General features: G+C 43.4%; 1 protein-coding gene and 2 long non-coding RNA genes across 4 annotated transcripts in view; 1 reads left to right on the top strand and 2 right to left on the bottom strand.

The window, feature by feature from the left end:
• Positions 1–7791, bottom strand: part of LOC134474144 (uncharacterized) — a 55033-nt gene extending 47242 nt beyond the window's left edge. The window contains exon 1 of the long non-coding RNA XR_010044788.1: positions 862–7791. This is a non-coding gene — a long non-coding RNA (uncharacterized LOC134474144). The remainder of the gene's footprint in view (positions 1–861) is intronic.
• Positions 1–23316, bottom strand: part of Ube2h (ubiquitin conjugating enzyme E2 H) — a 152183-nt gene that overhangs the window by 107379 nt on the left and 21488 nt on the right. Inside the window, exon 1 of one of the 2 annotated variants that reach the window (XM_003475061.5) lies at positions 7798–8332. The exons of the other annotated variant lie outside the window; for it this stretch is intronic. Within the exon in view, the coding sequence (XP_003475109.2) occupies positions 7798–7850 (53 nt within the window). The 5' untranslated portion in view covers positions 7851–8332. Of the gene's footprint in view, positions 1–7797; positions 8333–23316 lie in introns of those variants that run through there. 2 annotated transcript variants of the gene reach the window in all.
• On the top strand, positions 11642–17943 carry LOC134474142 (uncharacterized). The gene is made up of 4 exons (XR_010044787.1): positions 11642–11695; positions 12339–12412; positions 15860–16011; positions 17487–17943. It is a non-coding gene; the product is annotated as an uncharacterized LOC134474142 (long non-coding RNA).

The raw sequence follows: 23316 nt of genomic DNA, 5'->3' as shown, positions 1-23316 counted from the left end.
TGTCCACCTTGTGTTCTTTGATACTGTGATTTGAGGAACTATTTTCAAGAAAATAGTGTGTAATCTACTAGCAGGTAATTTCTTACTGTTATGGTTTTTTGTTTTGTTTTGTTTTGTTTTGTAGTTCTGTATTGCGTGTACCCTTACGCCGCTTTGGTTTGTTTTGTGTTTTTCTTTTTCCTCTTAAATAAAAAATAAAAAAAAAAAAAAAAAAAAAAAAAAAAAGAAAATGGGGCTGGGGATTTAGCTCAGTGGCATAAGCGCCTGCCTGGCAAGTGCAAGGTTGTGAGTTAGATTGCCAGTACCCAAAAAAAAAAAAAAAAAAAAAAAAAAAAGTTGCAAAAATATTAAACATTAGGGATGACCATACCAATGTATGTGTCATTGTTGCCACCTAACATGTTTTGAAACTTTGTTTTAGGTTTTTTTCTTTTTTGTCTTGTTTTTCTCTTTGAAATAAGATAGATAAAAAATAAACATAAAATATATATAATATATAAAAAGCAAAACCCAGGCATGATAGACCATATCTGTGATCTCAGCTCTCAGGAGGCTAAGGCAGAAGGATTGCTGAAGGTTCAACACCACCCTGGATTGCACAGTGAAACTCTGTCTCAAAAAAAAAAAATAAAGAGATTATGGGGCTCAGCGGCATAAGCGCCTGCCTTGGAAGCAGGCAGTCGTGAGTTCAATCCCCAGTACCGATAAAAAGACAAAAAAACAAAGGACAACCAGGCTCCAGGGATACAGATCAGTGGCACAATTTCTGCCAGGTAAGGTCCTGAGTTCAATTCCCAGTACAAAAAAAAAAAAAAAACAGAAAGAAAGAAAGAAATGACAGCCAGGTATGGTGGTACATACCTGTAATATCACCACTCATAAGGTTGAGGCAGGAGTATCACTGGGAGTTCAAGGCCACCCTGGGCTACAAAGTGAGTTCAAGGCCAGCCTGAATTGCATAGTGAAACCCTGTCTCAAAAAGACAAAAAAAAAAAAAAAGACAAATCAGCTGGTAATGCCTGTAATCTCCACATTCAGGGGACTGAGGCTGGAAGGTCACCAGGAATTCAAGGGCAACCTGGGCTACTTAGTGAGTAGCCTGAATGACACAGTGAGATCCTATCTCAAAAAAATGAACACACACCTGATGTGGTGGCACATGAGAGCCAAATTTTCCAACCCTACTCTAAACCTACTGAATCAGAAAACTCTAGTGATATACAGTGCTCTGTATTAACAAACCCTTCAAGTAATTAAGGTCACTAAAGTTTAAGAACTACTGTTTAAAGGGTAGGATTATAGATGACTATTATTTTTCCCTCTTTGCAACCTCTATTTTTCTTAATTACCTTATTACTTTTACAGTGCAACTAAGTCTTTTCATTAAATAATTTTAGGACATACACTCTATGCATCCAAGGTAGAAAGCTATTACATTGTAAGCACTGTAATATAAGATCTGAATTGCATGCTTTTGTAGTTACTTTTCTCTTTACTAAGACAAAATACCCTACACCCAAAGATAAAGGAAGAAAGGTTTATTTGGCTCAAAGTTTGTATAGGTTTCAATCCATAGTTTGCTGGCTCCAAGGCAGGGTGGTGTAGCACATAAACATTACAGAGGAGAAACAGTTTATGGTGAGTAGAAGGTGGCAAAGCAAGCAAGGGACCTCAGCAGCTTGTTTCTGCCCTTTTCATATTTTATCTAGACTACCAGGTTTAGGGTGATGTAAAAACAATCAGTGGACTGATTTAGTAATCACCCACCCTTAATTCCACAGACTCTAAATTCAGCCACCTCTGAAAAAGCCTCACCTATGACCAAATGAGACTTTGGGGGACATCTAGAAACAAAACATAACACATACGTAAAAAATCCAGTGGTTCTTAGAATCATCAAATATGCTGACACTGAACAAGATGCCAAATTTAATTTAAAAAATAAATACACATATACATACATACCAGTCAAGATGCTAGGAAAACTGTATCACCATAAAACTTGGTCTGGGGAGACAACTCAGTGGCACAGCATCTGCCTCGTACCACAAAGTTGTGATTCCCCGTACCAAAAAAAAGAAAAGAAAAACCAACAAATGTAGGTTCTTTCAACACATGCACACAATTAGGAAAAGAGACATTTATAGGTCACATTTACAAAAGTTTTCCCCTAAAAGCTTAATCTTTAGGCTTGTAATTTATTAGAACTGCACTGCACGAATCAGATGTGCTGAAGCTGTGAATGCTTTGCTCATTCAGGTTCTTATCTAATCAAAATAAGTACCGGTATATTTTTCACCAAAATCTAGGTGGACAAGGCAAATTAGGAACACTGAAAGTTGTCCAATCTTTAACTTTTAGTTTGAACATCATAAAACTGTTTCAATGTTCATCTTACCATCTCACTGAAAGGCCACAGGAAATAAAATGCAAACTACAGGTTTCTAGTAGACATTGGAGCTAGTTAAAAGATTACAGAATTGTCCATACTTTGAACATGAATTAAAGAGTAACAAAGCCTACTAACTCAGGCATAGAATAACTACTGATTAACTGCAAGATACCAGCTGAGAGGTACATGCCATAATCCCAGCATACAGGACTGCCTCAGCCTGGGCTACACAGTTTCAAGACTAACTTGACCTAGCAAAACCCTGAAAAAAACAGCAAAATATAAAGGCTGAATCGAAAACAAATGTCTATACATTTTAATGTTTTTGTTTCCATTTTTTAAGCACCTATTTTGTGTTTCTGGGTTTTTCTTATTTTGTTTTTGAGACAGTATTGTTTTATAGTTCAGGCTGGCCTTGAATTTGCAGTGATCTTCTTGTTTCAGTCTCCTAAGTGCTAGGATTACAGGCATGCACCACAGTCTGTTTTCCAAATATGGTCTCACTATGGAGTTCAGCTAGCCTTGAACTATTTAGCCTAGACCAGCCTTGGACTCTTGCTAATCCTCCTGTCTCAGTATCTTTCTCCTGCTTCAGCATCCTCCTCATTCCTCAACCTCCCATGTGCTGGGAGTCCTGGGATTTACAGGTGTGTGCCAGCATACTTAATATCTGTTATTTTAAATAAAAGAAATACAAATTCCTTTCCCATCACTTTTCAACCTTTTTCTTATATACGTGCATGTGAGCATGCATGTGTAGACTGGAAACTAAACCCAAGGCCTTGAGGATGGCTACCAAGCAATTTAGTACTGAGCTACATGCCAAACCTCTAAGCTTTCATTTATTGAAAAGTCAATTCTCAACACAAATACAAACTACTCAAAAAAGGAGGGTGGTGGACAGAGTGCTGATCTGACACAACACAGAATGGCTTTCCTGATTAAAAAGAAAAATTTGTTCAGTTGTTCCAAGTCCACCCTGGGTCACATGGGGAGATCCTGTCTCAAGTCTCCTATGTTTGTTGTTGTTGGTCTAATTCCACAATTATCAGGACATTGAATTCACCACTAGACCCCCAATACAGTGCCTTGCCAGAAGGTGATCAAATATTTGAGGCAGTCACTATGTTATAGAAACCATGGCCAGGGGCTGAGGATTTAGCTCAGTGGCATAAGCACCTGCCTTGCAGCAGGCAGTCGTGAGTTTGATCCTTGGTACTGATTAAAAAAAAAAGAAACCATGGCCAGGCATGGTAACACATGCTTGTTAATTCTAGCCCTCTGGGATTCCAAGTTTGAGGGATTCCAAGTTTGAGCCCAGCCTCAGCATCCTGGCGTCTCAGTGGGACTCTGCCTCAAAATAAAAAATAAAAATAAATTAAAAAGGGCTGAGATGTAGCTCAGCATGAAGGCCCTGGGTTGAATCCCCAGTACCAAACAGAAACTGTAAAGCAGCCACCAGTGATTTTATAAGATTCACTCATATTGCTAGTGAATGGAAGACACTACCCCTTTCTTTCACTGTGGAAGCTTTCAAGAGGAAAGCTTACATTTTAACCATACTTTTGAATCCCTGCTTATGAGTCAGTCAAGTACAATTAAAGTGACATATCCTGTCTTGTTCTTCCACTTGCTCCCTCCCTCTAAAAATTGCTGAAAACTCTTGGTATTGTAAATTTCCAAATCTTACAATAACAAATACGGTATATATGCCAAGGCCCCATTATTACCAGACCCCTTTTTCTACTTTAACCTTAATTTCCTTCACCATTTATTGTACTCCAACAGGTCAAGTTTTTCTTTCTCCACTGAGTCCATTAATGCTGTTCTCTAGGCCTCCCCAACCCCTACTTCTTTTATATGTAAACACACTCTTGTCACACACTCTATCAGCTGTTTAGTAGCTCCACCCCTCCTCCTTTTCCGGGTAGTAACAGAGCAGCCAATGAGCTGCAAGGAGCTGTGCCTGCGGCCTTTTGCCTGCTTACGCTTTTCCAAAACAAGCAGCTCTAGCCTTCAGCAGGGGCCACTGGTTCACAGATAAAAGGATCACCAGGGCTGTGCAACAGGGTGAGACTAGCAACCCCCACCAAGGGAACCTGTGTAATCTGAGCTGTTTGTTCCTCCACTGGGAAGAACTTAAACCGATATTCCTTTAGGGCAAATCACGCTTTAAGGTCACTGGAGTCCCAGTTCTCAGACAATCTCAATAATCAGCGGGTTAGAGATGGAAACCTCAAAGGTTGCTGTGCTGGGAGCGACACAGGATCACCATTTACCTGACTCTGCAAACAAATGGCCACACTATCCAAGACTATTCCACAGTGTTTGTTTTGGGGTTTTTTTAAATTGGGACACATTCCTACAGCACCCAAAAGTCATGTAAATCAGTTTCTAGGCTCCTGGGGAGGTTTGCACAACCCTCAACAGAAGATTTAGAAGAGAAACAATGAGTGAGTCACAGTTTCAGAACATAATCGCCCAGCAGATTATTAAGTGCATCAGTGCAAAACACTCACTCCCTGCATAACTTGGGAGTCAGCTCTCCTCCTACCAACCGGTCACAAAAGAAATATCACTGACTCCAAACAACAACCACAGACAGTGCTGGGAGGAACCTAGCAAGGTGGTGGAAGGCAGTGGCCAATTAGTTGCACATCCTCTTCTCTCCCTACCCCCACACCGCTACTTTCCTACTATATGGGTTCCCTGCCAAGCTGTAAATCGTGGTGGTATAATTATACTCAGGAGACAGCCAAAAATGGGCTGAAACAGGAGACTGCAATGAAACCGGCTATCAGCCTCCACACCACGAAAATCATCAGGGGCAACGAGGGACAAGAAGTACTGTACATTCCTTCAGACCTTCCTTTCTACTTCCTCTCCACCATCTTTCATTTTCAACCCTCGGTCCTTTCACACAATTGTACTCATTCTAGTAGTGGGTTAGGGAATTTTCTCTTAAATTTCTTACAAAATATACCTCACTTAAAATGTGTGGGCCCCACTTGGGCCTCCTGATATGAATTCCACAGAAAAAGGAGGCCACAAAAATCTCTCATCCCCACGACACAACACATACACACACAACAAAAGGAAATCTGAAAATTTTTAACTGCTGAACTACATCTGACCAGGAAATAATAAACATGAAAAAAGATAACCTGTCTTAAATCCTGAAACTCTTAACCTCCTATCTTAGAGATCTACAATTTTAAAGCGTCTCTGTTTTCTTTTGTCAGCAAGAAGGAAGGTAGGGAACGAACAGAAGGCCAATGGATCTTTGCCTTTCTTCATCTTCTACTAAAAATAAGCTATGAAATAAGCCACTTAGGGGGAGGGAAAAAAAGACACCCTGCTGTTCTTTGTCTGTTTTCCTCTCTCTCTCTCCACCCCCCACCCCCATCTCCTAAATGCGGTAATCATTCTAGATGCCACAACTACTAAATGAACAAAAGGCACTGTATGGAAAAGGCATCAGGTCAAGTTAGGCCTCACTCTTTATCCTCCATCTTTTAGAAATCTGTATATGTACATAATTGGAAGATCTGACATCAATCAAAAACAGCTGGAATTCTCCCTTCACTCTATCCCAATTACACATTAAGTAGAAATTTGCATTAGGTGTGACAGTAACTCTCAATCCAAGACAAAAATAACTCAAGAGTCTACCACGATGTCATTTCCTAGTTTCTAAACAAAAATAAAACCTGAAACTGCTTTGTGTAAAATATACATATTTATAAGTTTTCCTTATAAAAAAATCAACATTATTGACATCTTTCACACATTTACAAAACAATCACAGCCACAAACAGCTCATAAAGATTGATTTCACTTGTGCATAGACATACATTTGGTACACATACTTTATTCTTGCTCTCCTCTAATCCCTGCCACTATCCCCTAGAAATTCTAAACTCCAAACCCTAAATTTAGAAGTTTATCTATTATCCCTAATTCCTAGCCAAGTATTGGCTGAATAAGAAGAAAAACACCTTGGTATTCCTGAAAAGATTATGAAAAAAAAAAATCTCTCATTCAGGCACCTTCCCTCCCATCCCCCACTTTCAAACCATATGCAAAAACTACTTTTTAAAAACTCTAGCAAATTCCGTACTTGATCATACTAATCGATGCCTACAAAAAAGTAAAACAATCCATCAAAAACAGTAACAAAAAAAAGGAAAAAACATATTCACCTGAAAAATCTAGCCAAACAACTTGAGTTATATAAACAAAACCCTGCAACAGGGGGAAATGGTGGGGGGATGGGGGTGAGGCCGAAAGAAACAGGAGACAGGACTTTTTAACTGCCTTTCACACACTACCGTCCCCCTACTCCCTTCCCCCTCCCCTCCCTAGGGATTAGCTATTCAGAACACTGGGCTTCTCTCTTTCTAAATTAGCCCTCCAAAAAAAATTCCTCGATTTGTCTCGGGAACCTTCGCGAATTTCTCCAGCTGGCCATGAAATAATCAGTCTGGATTCCAACCAAAACCACTGCCTTAAGGGCTCTTATCAGTTATAGCTTTCCCACTGCAACCTCGAATGTACAAAGTTGAGGGGGTGGCAGGAAATAAAGGGTGTCACTTGGCAAGATCACAGCGACCAGTACCCCGGCAGCTTACCCTCACAGAGAGGGTTCTGCTTGGTGGACAGTACAGGAGAGTGGGGAGCTCTTCTTTCTCTTTCTCCCAGCTGTCAGATCCACAATATGGAGGGTGGCTGGCTAGAGGGCCTGGGGGTCCTCACCGCACACAACCATAGGTGGGTTAGGCTTTGTCAGTAAAAAACAGGAAGGTTCTTCCAAGAACCAGAAAGCTTAACAGGAATCTCTGATTTGAAACACACAGCTCTTTATTAGAAGGGCCCTGAGCAGACTACTTTCTTCCTAATATAGAAAGGAATTAGGGATAAAGGAGGACGCTTGAGTTACCTCAGTTCAAGAAGCATTGTGAGTGTAGGGAATGGGGGGCATGTCTCAAGAAAGGAAGAAAGGATTCCCTATCAGGAATTTCTACCCTGAGTCCCTAAATCAAGAGACAGCAAACAGGAAAGAGAAACCCTGAAGACAGGCTCAGTGAAGGAGGCAAGTAGTCCTGCCAAAAAAAGAAAGAAAGAAAGCCGTCTTGGGAGTCCAAACGTCGTGAAGGAAAGTCACGGGCTCCTCGGGAGCAGCAAGAGCGAGGAGCAACGCATATTTCGGGGTGCTGCATATAAAGGGAAGCTGGAAAGGCCCTCAGCCCCTGGGAGGTGCCCTGGAGCCGCCGTCGCCAGGCAAAGAGAGCCCGGACAGTGGCCCCGAGCTCCCTGGGGCCCTTTGCTCGGGTGCCGAGGTGGGGCGTCCTGGGCCCCCACGCCAACCCCACACACAGCCCGACGGCCTCCTCCACGAAGGATACAGCTTGACCACGTCCGTGTCCATCCGCCTCTTGCCCGGACTGGGGGATGACATGGTGTCGTCGATGCCGCCTCTCCGTCGCCTGCGCCGCCGCCGCCGCCTCGCTCCCTTCCTCGGCCCGTCTGTCACGGGCCCCGCTCCCCGGCTCTGAGGAGCCCGCGGCCGCGCCGGCTCCTCGGGGAGGTGTCAACACGGCCGCGGTTCCGTCGGGTCCCGTCAGCCGCCGCTGCCGACTCCCGCACTGGGAAACACCAGGCACTGTCCGGCTGGGTGGGGGTGGGGACCCCCAGCACCCAGCTCGGGCAGCCCTCTTGGGCTGAATCGGCCGCGGCCCGGCCCGGCGTCCCTCGGAGCTCCGCGACGCTCCCTACAGCCTGCTCTATCTCGCTCGTCTGCTAGTCTGCTCGCCTGCTCGCCTGCTCGCCCGCTCACCCTCTCGCGGGTTCCCAGCAGCCTCCACCACAAGCGGACGACTCTTGCACTGTCGTCGGCCTCTCTACCCTAGCCTCGCTCTGGGCGCCGTGACATCACCTTTGTGACGTCATCATGTGGGCGGGCCTGGGCAGCCCAAGGGGTGGGACGCCGTCTTGGCGTGTGCTTTCGCGAGGCATTCTGGGTGATGTAGTTTCTCTTCCTTCTGCCGTCTCACAGCTCTCTGCCCCCTCCCCCAACTTTCCTAACACTTCATCGCTCAACTGCCAGTGTCGTTACCATCGTCATAAGCAATGGTAGTAAATAATAACATTGTCACCTTCATATGTTTTATGAACCTCTTCACATCCAGTTAAAAAGGCTGGATTTGAAGGAAGCCAACGTAGCAATTACTTAGGTGCCAAAATCTGGAAACTCTCATAACAGCAGGTTCCCTATACTCTGGTCTCTCCTTAGATGGAGACAATTTATTTTCAGATACTGTAGACTTCAATGTGGTTTCCTTGGACCTTGCAAACCCAGTTCATTATTCTTTACACTGACAGGGCCACTATTTCAAGAACTAGAGTTGATTAAATTTACACAACCTCCTACACAGGTCTATAGCATCAGCACCTCCTGACCTACTAAGGACCTAAGTTAGAAATTGCAGTTGAACAAGGTCTCCAGGTGATATCTATGCACAATGAAGTTTAAAGAAGTGATACTGAACCCAGGAACCATCTGACCAAAGGGAGAAGGAAAAATAGTGTTTCCTATATTATGTGAGATCCTCACTACATCTATTTTCCAAAGTTACCCTATACCCTTGTTTCCATGAATAGGCTTGTACTGTACTTTGTCAGGCCAGCTGCTATGACTTGGTGCCTCTCTGTAACCTACTCCCAATCTCACCCCTACCATATACACCTGGGTAGCAGCAATTAGCTAAAACATTTGCACCTATAAGTCTATGCCTTAAAAGACCATTTATTTTTTAAATTGTAACATATGTATAATAAGAAATTTACCATTTTAATCATACTTAAGTATACAGTACAATTGCATTAAATACACTTACTGCTATACATTTATTACTATTATCCATTTCCAGATTTTCATCAATCCAAGCAGAAATCTATCCCTTAAATAATAACTTCTCATTCTCCTTCCCCCATATCTCAGGCCTTGGTAACCTCTATGCTGTATTCTGAAAAAGATGGTCTATTTCAACTGCTTTTAAAAGGAGTTTATTGCTCTTTCCTATTACATGTAGCAAATCTGACAGATGTAGAATAGGTCTAAGTAAAAAAGACTTATAACCCCCTTTACTTGACAATTTGTTAAAGAAAGATAAAGATGGTGCAGACATTTTTCATGTTTGCTGTGTCTCTTCTAGGCTCGCTGGGCTTCTATTGTTGTTAGTCATCTCCCAGAATGGCTCCCCACCTTTCCTCACCTGATAAACTTCTGTTCCTAGGCAAACTCCCACTCCCAGGCAAAGGCTAGGTTCTCAAGTTCAGGTGTACTTCAGAATCACCTGGAGAGCTTATTAAAGTACAAGGACCAGGCACCTATCCTGGGAGTTCAGATTCAGAAAGCCTGGGGCCTAGATATCTCTGCATTTAACAATCTCTCCAGATGGTTCTATTGTAGACCAAAGTTTAAGAACCACTGCATTTAAGATTCCACTAGGCCTCAGGCTTTCAGAACACCTGCCTGAGCACCCCAGGTGAGTTCCAAGCACCAGACCCTCCTGTGCCAGTAAGGCAGGGCCTTCCTGCCCTCCATCCTTGCCAAAGCATGCACATATCTGAGAGGAACAGCAACTAATAGAGAAGGCCCAAAATGGTCTCTAGAATCACAGGGCAGACAGAAAGAAGGGGTGAAGACAGGGGCATTTGTTTAAGGAAAAAGGGTTTGGGGTGGGGTCTAGAAACTTCCCCTTTTGCTTCACTCTATAACCAGAGGACTTAGCTATTCAGGAGACTATAGTAAGAGGATTACTAATTAAAAACCAGCCTGAGAACCTGGTATGGTTGCACACACCTGTAATCCCAGCACTCAGGAGGCTGAGGCAAGAGGATTTTTGTGAGTTCGAGACCTGCATGTGCTACAAAGTGAGCTCAAGGCCAACCTGAACTGCATAGCAAGACCCTGTGGGGGAAAAAAAAACTAGTCTGGGCAATTTAGTCAGACTCTGTCTCAACACAATTATGGAAGCAAGGCATGGGGACAAATCTGTAATCCCAGCACTCTGGGAGGCCAAGGTAGGAGCAATTTAGTAACTTAGTGAAACCCTTGTCCAAAATAAAATGTAAAAAGGAGAGCCAGGGATATGGCTCAGCAGCACAGCACCTGCCTGGTAAGCGCGAGATTGTGAGTTCAATTCCCAGTACCAAAAAAAAAAGTAGAAAAGGGTTGGGGATGTAGCTTAGTGTAAAAGCCCTGTAAAATTAATTTTTTTTCTTTGGTACCAGAGATGAAACTCAGGACCTCACACTTGCAAGGCAGGCGCTTATGCCCCTGAGCTAAATCCCCAGCCCCTATGAAATTAATTAATTAATTTAAAGGCCTGAGGATGCACTTTAGTGTGAAGGCCTGGGGTTCAATCCCCCATATCTGAAGAGATAGCTCTGTGGTACAGCACTCAGCTCACATGCTTGAGGCTCTAGATTCCAACTCCCAGTTTACTGAAAGAAAAAAAAAAAATCAGAAAGGTGAACTCACAACCTTGTGCTTGCCAGGCAGGCACTTGTGCCACTGAGTTATATCCCTCAGCCCCCGAAGAATATAGTTATAGAAACTTACAGGCAGCACTGGAGAGAATATGACTGCTCTACCTAGAAATACAGAGGAGATTCAGTCCTCGAACGGTCATGGAAAAGGAATCCTAAAGACAAGTGTCTCTTAACTGTGGGCTGCTTAGGACAAATCTGCCCCTCCCTACTCCTAATTATACCTCAGTTAATTGCACATATCCTTCCTGGGCCTCACTCAGTCTTCTTGTCTATAAAATGGGCCTCCTAATGCCTTACCATTTGAGTGGGCTAATGGGGTAAATGGACAAGATGAATGTAAAAGCCCCCTGTGAACTATGAACTACGTTCATAAAATTAATGTGAAGTGTTGATTACAAGGTACAATATGGCACTGGTGCTGGTATTATTATTGTGTGACTATTACTAGGCTATCAACACTCCATTTGCCCCTCCTCATACACTGTATATTGTTAAGGGGAAGAGCATTCACTTTTAGGGGGGTTGTTTTATTTTTTTTGAAGATGTTCTAGCTACAGTTCCTTTATTTTGGATGAAGCCACATTTGCATTTTCATGATACATCTTTTCTCTATGGGCCTTTTATCATTTGTTCCCTCATAACTCACCTCACTATTCTGACCACCTCCAGCCCATGTTGTAATCCTTCCATCCTCTCTCCAGAGCTGCAGAGGACCCCTGAGACTACCCTTGACTGAAGGTTCAAAAGGTGAGTCCCAGAGTAAAGCCCAAGGATAGCCCTGGGTTTCTCTAAAAAAACTGGAGCTCCTCTTGAACAGAGGTAGGTTTGCTCTCTCTTCCCAGTGTGCTGGCCATTTGGAAGGTCAATAATTGACTCTCAGATGACTCGGGCTTGGGAGTGTCTGTTTATGTGTGTGTGCTCCCAAGACAGAGCTGGAATGAGTGATTCTTCCTTATCAGGTGCAACCAAGGGGTGCTTGGGAGGGACCGGCTGTCCGACCCTGCCTGACTCACGGCTGTTGCAATCTGAGAAATGGATTCTGGGCCTGTTTATCTCTGCCCAGGGCAGGGCCAAGCTTAACCCATGGGGCCTCTGATCCCAGAATCTGCTTCTCCAAGGCAAGACAAGAAGCTCAGAGAAAACATAATGCTTCAAGCAAGACTTGAAGGAGTAAAATGAAACCGATCATTTGGTGGTGCGGGTGGGAGAGCCCAGCCCTGAAACAACTCTGTCTCTGAGGTTAACTGTTAACTCTCAGGACTCTGGAACCAAAGTGGATTTATTGCTGTCCCCACCTAATAAGAAAATCCCCCACAAATGGCTTCTAGTTTCATTGGTTGGTTTCTCATTGTGAGTGTAGTTTTTTATAGTTTGTTTGTTTTTGAGACAGGGTCTTGCTACATAGTTCAGGCTGGCTGCAAACCTACAGAAGTCCTCCTGCCTCAGCCTCCCAATGACTTACAGGTATGCACCACCATGCCCAGTAAAAGCAGTTCATTTCAACTGGTACATTCTCATCTGACCTACAGGTCCAGACTCCTCCTGAAAGAATTCTATCAGTAATTTCTTTGCTTCTGTGGGAATAAAATCTTAAAACTCATTTCAAGTCATCTCTGGTAACCTTGTCACAGTGTGTACCCAGAGACGCAGTCAGTGGACACACAGGGATGTGTGCAGCATGAGTCAGTAAATGCTCCAACACACAGTAAATGCTCCAGTCCCAAGCTGCCTGATCCTGATCTTAGTCAGGTCACCAAGCCTCTATACCTCAGTTTCCTCATCTCCAAACAAGATGAGGAAACTGCACTCCCTGTCCTTATTTCAGTAGGACATGTCACAGGATCCACAAAGCTAGTCATGTGTAAAGTGTTGTTGTGCCCACTCTGCTCCCAGCACATGTGTGCATGCATGTACACACACACACACACACACACACACTCCAAACCTCAAGGAGTCTGAGAGCTTGGAAACTCTTCATCACTACAGTTAGCGAGCTCTCTCTCACTCAGGTAGCTGCCCTGGTCAAGCCTTTGTGTTCCAGCTCTGGCTTCCTGCCTCTCCTTTGCTGCTTCACCTTCCTGATCTGGAGCTGCGAAAGAGGCCTTGGGCCTTTTGCTCTTTATCTAAACCTTAATCCTTTGGTGATCTCATCCAGGCTCAGAATTGTAACTAGCATTTCTATTCTCTGCTGATTGCATTTTTCCTTCTTTCTTCCTTGCTTTCTTTTTTTCCAGTACTGGGAAGTGAACCCAGGGCCTTCTATTGAGCTATAGCCCCCCTCATTCAGCTTTTTATGTTTTTTTATTTTGACACAGTCTTGCCAAGTTGGCCTCGAATTTGTAATCCTCCTGCCTCAGTCTTTCAAGTAACTGAGACTATAGATCACACTCAGCTTCTTCTGACTCTTAAAAGATGTTTCTTCTACGGGTCCTTGTCACTGATGGCCAGCCACATAACAGCTGCATCTCATCATGACCCAAAATGAACATCAGATACCTTCTCCTTATAATAAAATAAATCTCAGTGTGTCTTTATACAGCTTTCCTCATCTCAGTAAACAGCAACTACTAAACTGAAACAAATGAGTTTTCACACCTGCAATCCCAGCACTTGGGAGGCTGAGTCAGGAGAACTCCTACAAATTCAAGGCCAGCCTGAACTACATAGCAAGACTCTGTCTCAAAAACAAAAAAAAAAGTCTCATGTTTAAAAGCCATCAAATATTGGCATCTTTATTCAGGAACTCAGTTCTCTTCACAGTGCTGGTCCCAAACCAAACTGGGTAAGAACTGAATCAAATACAGTCAACATTGAACCTAACCACCGAATTTGCAACCAGAATCCAACATGGTTTGCAACCAGAATTGTAAAAAGAATCAAGTTCATAAATTAAGGTACCCCTACATCTTTTCCTACTCAAACCAAGTCCTATGACTGTGATCCTTGTGAAGCCTTCTCTTTCACTAACCCTCACATCCACTTATTAACAAATCCTGTTGGTGCCACCATCACAAAATATCCAGGATCTTTGCTCTATCTGCTCACCACCATCACTTACCTAGATTCTTCCCGGCACTTCCCAACTGGCCTCCATCTGTCAACCCATACTGGCCTCCAAAAGCCAAAGCCATCACAGGCTTCCATGTCCCAGTAGGAGCTGTGTCTTAGTCACTTTCTTGTTGGTGGGACAAAAATACCGACAGTCACAAAGTTAAAGAAGAAAGTCTTATTTTGGCTCACAGTTTGAGAGGTTTCAGTCCCTAGTCAGTTGACTACAAGGCAGGGTAGCGTACCAGAAGACATCACAGAGAAAAAGTAGTCCATAAATGGCAGTCAGAAAACAGCAGGCATCAAGAGGAGGGAGAATGAAATAGACCCTTCTGGGCCAAGCCCCCAGTGCCCCACCTCCCTGAGAGCCATACTACCTCCCAAAATTAAATTCAGCTCTAAACTCATCAGTGGAATAACTCACTGAGTATCACACACCTATGATCCGATCACCTCCCCAAAGTTCTGCCTATGAGTGCATGAGGCTTTGGGAGAACCTGTAGATGTAAACCATAACAAGCTGTTCTACCCTCATCCCTCATTCCTTTCTAGTCACAGTGGCCTTCTTGCTGGTCCTCAAGGAAACCAAACATGCTCCTACCTCTAGGCCTTTGCACTTGCTACTCCTGCAACCTGAAATATTCTTCCCCTAAATGACAACCATTCTTCCTAATCTTCTTTAGGTCTTTGCTGAAATGTCATCCAAGCAGAGCCTTCCTTGAGCACCTTATCTATAATTGTAGTCTCCATCTTACCCCTGTAATCTTCTTTCTTTTTTTGTTAATTTTTCTCCCTAGAACTTGCTGCCATCTACTATATGTTACTTAGTGATTTGTCTTCTCTCTCCACTAGAATGCCTATACAAGCTTTGTCCGTTTCATTCACTACAATATATTCACTGCTAGATCAGTGTGTGTCCACAGCAAGTGCCCAGATAGAAAAAGAACAAAAGGAAGAAAGGGAGTCTGTGGATGAAAAGGTGACTAAAGATGAATGCACCCACTTTGAAGCTCCCGGAAGTAGCTCTTCCTTATGGTCTTTCTAGGGTCCCAGGAAACCTTACATACTGAGCCACTGTTCCATACCAAGCTCCAGGCTAGCGGATTATTTACAACCTAATAGGTTGGTGGGACAGGTGGTGTTCTTCTGTCTTATGGATGAAGAAGCTTAGTTTAGCCTATGTCTTCAGTGGGCAAAAGACTTGCCAAGGTCACACAGACAGTAAAGGAAGACATCGGGCTCAAGTCCAGCTTCAAAGCCCACACTACTTGCAATCTACTGTGCCATCCTGGTTGTTAACTCATGAAAAATGTAACCTGTAGGAGATGATGAACTCATTATGCTTAAGGCCCTTCCCAACCCCACCTCCTTCATGACCATGAAGGTTCTGGGAGCTTTTATTTTGCAAATACTGGGGATTAAACACAGGGCCTTTGTTTGCACACAGATATGTCCTCAGTCATTTATTTATTTATTTGTGTACCTGGGACTGAATTCATGACCTCACGCATTTGACAGGCAGGCCCTTATGCCACTGAACTAAATCCCTGGCCCTATTTTTGGTTTTTTGAGACAAGGTCTCACTATGTAGTTCAGACTGGCCTTGAACTCACTATGTAACCCAGATTGGCCTCAAACTCATAGTGATTCTCTTGCCTCAGCTTCCTAAGTGGTGGGATTGCAGGCATAGCCTGGGCAATTTATTAAGTTGGGGCTATAACTCCATTATAGGCCATGGGTTCAATCCCCTGTACCACAAAAGAGGGATGAGAGGGAGAGAGAGAATGAGTTCCAACTGAATGTATGTATAAACTCTGTGATGTTATATAACCTCAATCTTCCCCCACAATCGTCTCTCATCAGGAAAGGAGAGGAATTCCCTACATGTCCTGCGATGGAACTGGAATTGGAATCTGGAATCTGAGACCCTAAAGCCTTCTCCCTTAGGGCCCGACTCATTCTTCTTCAAGAGCAGGGCCATACTGGAGCCATAGAGGTGGAAGAGTGCCATAGAGGTGGAAGCTCTGACTCTATATACATTGCTTTTTAAGTGCAAGTGGGTGATTGATGGGTGCTGAGATTTGAAACCAGAGCCTTTGCGCTAAGCTACATCCCCATCCCTTTTTAAATTTGTTTAAATTTTGAGACAGGGTCTCATTAAGTCACTAAATTGCCAGGCCATGCCTCAATTTAACCTTTTCCTGCCTCAGCCTCCCAAGTGTTGGGATTACAGGCATACCATCATCCCTGGCAGGGGATTATGTTATTATGATTATTATAATAATGACAGTGAATCCACATAACCTCCAGGCTAGAAAAGACATGGAAAGACCAGCAGCATCCCATGGTTCCAGAGCAGGTTGTGTAGGCCAAGGGCTCTTCAAACCTTGTCTAGGTGTGGCAAGCAGGCCAGAGCTTGATAGGAATGATGCTGGTGAGAGAGATAAGAGCATCATATTAAAATGTCTGTTTTTTCTTTGGGCACAAATTTAAAATGTGTCCACAGTATGTCAGCATATTTTATCTCATCATTGTGTAACTGATGGCCATGATCTCCATCTATCAATTCTAGACAGTTGTGTTTTGTTCTTTTCCTCTGTGGTGAGGCTTCCAAGATGATGTGTGCCCTGATGAGGGTTTCAGCTGTATGGGGCATGCCCACAGAATGCCATGGACCATGACGTGAAAAAGTCTGGGAGGCACATGGGTAGACCATACTTTTTTTCTTTCAAACAAGATTGCCTCAGCCTCTCAAGTGCTGGGATTACAGGGCATGTACCATCACAGTTACTAGATCATATTTTTTTTTTAGATCAGATTTTTAATAAAGGATCTATTGCTTCCCCTGAAGGGGCCTGCTAATTGAAAACATTCTAGAATTATTGATATAAAAAGTGGTTTGGTGTGCCACCAAGCATGGTGGCACATGCCTATAATCTCAGCACTGGCAAGGCTGAGGCAGGAGAACCACATAATGAGACCCTACCTCAAAAATAAATAAAAATAAAAGGAAGGTTCATGTCAGGCACAGTGGTAGATTCCTGTAAGCCCAGCACTCTGAAAGATGGAGGCAGGAGGTTCACAAGTTTAATTCCAGCTTGGGCTATTTAATGGCTTGAACTCACTATGCAACCCAGATTGGCCTCAAACTCATAGGGATTCTCTTGCCTGGGCTATTTAGTGGCTTGAACTCACTGTCTCAAAATAAAAATTTAAAAAGGTCTGAGGATGTAGCTAAATGTGAAAGCCCTGGATTCAATCCTCAGTACTGCTAAAAGGAGAAGGAGGTGTAATAAAAATATTTGTTGAATGAACTGGTGAATTAATTAAATAAAATGAAAACAAACCGTGCCTTCTTCTGGTATTTTATAAAGGGATGGTAAAACAACAAGCCCATTTTTGTTTAAGTAGGGAGATTACATGGGTGGGGTATAAGTGAGTGGGATTACAGAAACTCTTAAATTTGTCTTCTTATCCCTTTTCATTTCAGCTCCTATCACTAACTATCAGGGAAATGCAAATCAAAACCACAGTGAACTGGCCGGGAATATGGCTCAGGGGCACAGCACCTGCCTGGCAAACATGAGTTTGATCCCTGGAACAACAACAACAAGAAACAACCCACAGTGAACTATCATCTCATCTCCTTCCAGTTACATGACTATTATAAGAAAAGACAAAGAATAACACAAAGTGCTGGTGAAGATGTGGAGAAAGGGGAGCTCTCCTAAGTGAATATAGCCATTATGGAAAACAGCAAGGAGATTCCCAAAAGAAACTTAAAATAAAACTCCCATATGGTCCAGCAGTTCTGCTCTGGAGCGCCTATCCCAGGAAAAGAGACTAGTATCTCAGAAACATTGTACACTGATGTGTTCTGCAATACCACACACAACAGCCAAGAAATAGAATCAACCAAGGTATCCACTGATGACAGAGTGGATGAAGAAAATGTAGCTCATATATACAATAGAATATTCTTCAGCTACAAAAAAGATCATGTCCTGTCCTTATTGGGGGGGGGGGTGTTGGTTTACTTTACTTTTCTTTCTTTCTTTTTTTTCTGTCTTTTTTTTTTTTTTTTTTTTTTTGTCTTTTTCGTTTTTATCGGTACCAGGGATCGAACTCACGTCTGCCTGTTTTCAAGGCAAGCGCTTATGCCGCTGAGCTAAATCCCCAGCCCCTTTCCTGTCTTTTTTAAAACAGTCTTACTATGCAGTTCAGGCTGGCCTTGAGCTCCCTCATGTAGCCCAGGCTGGTCTCAAACTCACAGTGATTCTCCTGCCTCAGTGTCCTGAGTACAGGCATGCACCACAATGCCTAGCACATCCTGTCTTTTGTGGCAACATGAATGGAACTGGAGGATATCATATTAAATGAAATATATCAGGGGATTAGCTAGGGGCTGGGGATTTAACTCAGCTGCATAAGCACCTGCAGGCAGTCGTGAGTTCGATCCCCGGTACCGATAAAAAGGAAAAAGACAAAAAAAAAAAAAAAAAAGAAGAAGAAGAAATATATCAGGCACTGAAAGACAACATAATAGTTTCTCATTTTTGGAAGCAGACAAAGTTGATCTCTTAGAAGCAGAGGATAGCATGATGCTCAGTAGAAGGGGGGAAGAAAGGAAAGGTAGAGAGGTAGGTAAGGTAAAGTCATGGGGATCAACACATAGAAGCAGTCAGCTCTGGTGTTGTATAGGGTAACTAGAGTCTGGCTTTTTCTCAGTATGTAGTTTTTAGGCTGACCTTGAACTCACTATATAGCCTAAGCTGTCTTCCAACAGTTTATCATGTATTTCAAAATAAATAGAAAAGTCCAAAGGTCTCAACTGATCACTGCTTGAGGAGAAATGATCACTGCTTGAGGAGAAATGATCACTGCTTGAGGAGACAGAAATGTAATTACCCAGATGTGGCTATTATAGTGCAGTCTACCCCTGTGAATACATACAAATACCATGTGTCAATTAAAAACTAATTTTAAAATCTTGGGGATGGGGCTGGGGGTTTAGCTCAGCGGCATAAGCACCTGCCTTGCAAGCAGGCAGTCCTGAATTTGATCCCTAGTACCAATAAAAATGAAAAAGACAAAAAAAAAAAAATCTTGGGGTTTTCCCTGCTGTGGTGAGGATTGAACCTAGGACATTCCCACTGAGCTACTCCCCCATCCCCTTAAAAAATTTTTTTGAGTCAAAAACTGAGCATGGTTGCCCATACCTATAATCTCAGCAATTAGGAGGCTGAGGCAGGATTGCGACAAATTCCAGGCTACATAGTGATTTCAAGACCAGACTGAACTACATAGAGTGAGACCCTGTCTCCAAAACTAAACATACATATATCATATATAAATATTCTGAGACAGAATTGTTCCCAAACTGGCTCCAGTTTGTATTCCTCCTGCTCAGCCTCACGGGGATTACAAGGGTATGAACCACATTTGTATTTCCTTGCTTCAGAAGCAACTCAGGCTGACCCCACCCTTCCTGAAGCTGTTAGAGTAGTTTACTTTCTGGTCCCCTAGGCTGTTTCCCTTCTCCCTCCCACCCCTAAAAAGTCTCCCTTTCCTGCAAGGACGCTCCACACCCGGCTTCAGCTACCTCCCCCTCCCTGGGGATGATTTGCGGGAGTGCCTACCCCTTTCCTTTGTTTGCTCTCCTTTCACCTCTCTGCTGCTTTGAATTTTGAACTCCTGAAAAGGAAACTTTCTGGTATTCACTGGCACTGAAGACAGACCGGAAACAGCCTTGCAGCATGGAAGAGTTCCAGTACTTGCTTTGTGATCTGAGCTGTTTCTTTGCCCAGGAATTTTAACCAGAGTATAAGAAGGGGCCAGGGCTCCAACATTCTTCACCCAGCAGCTTCTGAAACACAGTGAGGATCTCAGGGCCTCTGGCCTGGCCTCTGTCTCCCACTCAGTGCTGCTGGTTCAGGTTCCTTTTCCCTCTGAGACAACTTGGCCGACACTCCAGCCCATTCCACCCAGCCAGGACCTGTCTCAATCTTTCTGCTTCCTCCTTAACTCTTGATGCCCAATTACTCCTCAGTAAGGGGAAACAGTTCTCCTCACTATGAAAGGAAAGCAAAGGGTGCGGGAGCAGCGGTACCGGTACAGCCAGTCCTATTTCTGCAGAAAAGGTAAGAAGTCCTCAGGTGATGGGCAGTCTTGTCAGCTTCCTCCTGAGGCCCCAGAATGTATACCTGCCAGGCCCTCACCTGGCCTGGCCTTTACCTGCGGCCTGCTGTGCCCTTGGAGGGTGGCCAAGGACAGCGGCCCAGTTTGGGCCAAAGCCTGTTCAGAGGGGTATCAGGTACTCTCAACTGCCTTTCCTTCCTCATAGGAAAACAGAACAAAAAAAAAAAGAAAGAAAGAAAGAAAGAAAAAGAAAACAGGACAAGGACTGCAAGGGATGAGGGAACGAATTCAAAACAAAATTCAACTACTGAAAACCACATTTTTTTTTCCAGTACTGAGGACTGAACACAAGGCCTTTGCACTGAGTTACATCCTTGGCTCTTTGTGTGTGTGTGTGTGTGTGTATGTGTGTGTGTGTGTGCTGGGAATTGAACTCAGGACTTCATGCTTACCTGATAGGTACCATGCTGCTGAGCTGAGCTATATCCCCAGCCCTTTTGTTTTGTTTTCTTTTTTGTTCTGAGGTAGGATCTCACTAAGCCATGAAGTTGCCCAGGGTGGACTGGGACTTTTAATTATCTATCTCAACTCCCAGAGAGTTGGTGCTGCAGATGTGCACCACCACTGGGTCAAAAACTCTTGATTTTCATGAAGGTCACACACCAGTGATCCTGGAAAATGTCAGTCTGAAGACTATTTTGGGTAAACTATTTTAATTTCTTTTTGTTTTCAGTACAAGGGGTCAAACCCAGGGGAATAGTACCACTGAGCTACGTCCCAGGCCTTTTTTTTTTTGGTATCAGGAATCGAACTCACGACCTCACACTTGCCAGGCAGACACTTAACGCTGCTGAGCTAAATCCCTGGTCCATCCCCAGGCCTTTTTATTTATTTATTTTTTAAATTTTGAGGCAGAGTCTCCATATGTTGCCAAGGTGGGACTCACACTTATGATCTTCCTGCCTCAGTTTCCCTGAGTGTTGGAATCACAAGCACATACCACTGTGACCAGCTAATTTTTTTATCTTAGCTGAGGGTTCCTATGGATTGAACTCAGGGCCTCATTTATGCTCAGAAACATTTTATTCCTTTTTTTTTTTTGGTACTGGGGATCAAATTCATGACATTGCAGTACTAGCCAGGCAGGCACTTATGCTGTTGAGCTAAGTCCCCGGCAAAATGCCTTATTTCTGAGCTGCACCACAGGCCTGTGACCTACTGTTGTTCATTATGACAGATTGCTTAACATACTCTGATAGCACTAGATGTCATGTTGGCACTGAATCCATCTTGGTCCTAAGGGTGTGGTACTGTGGGTAGCTAGGCAAAGCACTAGATGGTACCAGGAAACTAGATTTGTGAATTGTTGAAGTTCATAATGGATTCATGTAATGAAGGATTAGTGTTTCTCTTAGTACCAAGAGAACTTCATGAGGGTAAAAACAGACCTGTCTTATCAAATATTCTTACTGTCTGGGGCTGGGGATGATAAAAATAAAAAAGACTATATATATATATTCTTACTGTCACACAGAGTCCTTGGCAGATATAGTCAAGGACTCAATAATGGTTTTTTGTTTTTTGGGGTTTTTTTGCTTTGTTTTGTTTTGTACCAAGAATCAAACTCAGGACCTTGAGTTGCTGGTTGCTGGGCAGGCACATATACTGAGTGATACCTCTAGCCCTCAATAAAAAAAAATTTTTTTTTTTTGGTCTTTTTCCTTTTTATCGGTACTGGGGATCCAACTCACAACTGCCTGCTTGCAAGGCAGGTGCTTATGCCGCTGAGCTAAACCTCCAGCCCCCCCACACCCGAAAAATTTTTTTTTCGTCTTTTTGAAACAGGGTCTTGTTATGCTGGCCTTGAACTCACTTTGTAGCCCAGGCTGGTCTCAAATTTGCAATGATCCTCCTGCTCAGCCTCCCATCCCCAGTACTGGGATTACAGGTCCCATGCCCAGCCTCAATAATGATTTTTTTAAAGCCAGATTTGCTAAACCCAGTGTTATATGCTGCTGAGTTAGTTAGAAATATTATAGGCAGTGAGACAGGGCTAGGACCTCAAAGGAGCCAGTGCAGAAGCCCAGATACCTTGCAACTGTGGGGGAGACAGACAGACACCTCCTGCTGTGGACCAGTCCTCAAGACAAGATCAAACAAACTCATCCATATCCTAAGGACTGTTATTCTAAATAGTTCCTTATCATCCTGAGGAAGTTAGGAGTCACTATCCTAACTCCCTAGGGAAGAGTCATTGCTCTCTAATCTTACAATTTTTTTTTCTTTTTGGTACTGGGGATCCCTAGGGCCTCACACTTGCCAGGCAGACACTTAGGCCACTGAGCTAACTCCCCAGCCCCTAAATGCAATCTCAAATCCCCAACCAATCTTTTTTTTTTTCACTCCTCTATGAATACCAGCATGACTCACTTCCTCACTTGTCCCTAATGTAATCAATTTTACCTGAACAGTTCATTTTATTGGCTAAGCGTAGTTCTGTCCCACCTTATACCCCTCTGCCTTGCGAGTTCCCAGTTTCCCCACCTTAAACCATCTCATTTCATGATTTTACTCTATAAAAGTTCCTAGAAAAGACAGAGTCCCTGGTAACCTACTTCCCCTTCTGTTTCTCTCAGACAGAGGCTTTCTTTCTCTTAATACATATATTCTGTTCTTAACTTCCATTTTTCCTAAAATTCATTCTTTGATTTTAGAGAACATGAACTCTACCGAACATAGTAGGCTGGGCATTTCATTCCCCTGTATCACCAGTACTAGAGAGGCAAAGGACAAGAAGATCTCCCCAAGTTAGTGGCTAGCCCAAGCTATGCAGTGAGGTCAAAGCCAGTCTGAACTACATAGCAAGACCCTATATCAAAAAAACAAAACCGGGGGCTGGGGATTTAGCTCAGCGACATAAGTGCCTGCCTTGTAAGCAGGCAGTCGTGAGTTGGATCCCCAGTACCGATAAAAATGAAAAAGACAAAAAACAAACAAACAAACAAACAAAAAAACGAGAGCTGGGCAAGGTGGTGCATACCTGTAATCTCAGTATTTGGAAGTCTGAGGTGGAGAACTGCTTTGAGTTGGAGGCCAGTCTGGGCTACATAGTGAGTGTAGGCTAGTCTGCACTATGTAGTGAGACCCCGTCTCACAAACAAATGAACACAACAGGTTAATAA

This window comes from Cavia porcellus, unplaced genomic scaffold (assembly GCF_034190915.1).
Source record: "Cavia porcellus strain 051 isolate PalLab524CR breed Dunkin Hartley unplaced genomic scaffold, mCavPor4.1 scaffold_2, whole genome shotgun sequence".
Classification (NCBI taxonomy): Eukaryota; Metazoa; Chordata; class Mammalia; order Rodentia; family Caviidae; genus Cavia; species Cavia porcellus.
This window is presented reverse-complemented; position numbering and strand designations above follow the sequence as displayed.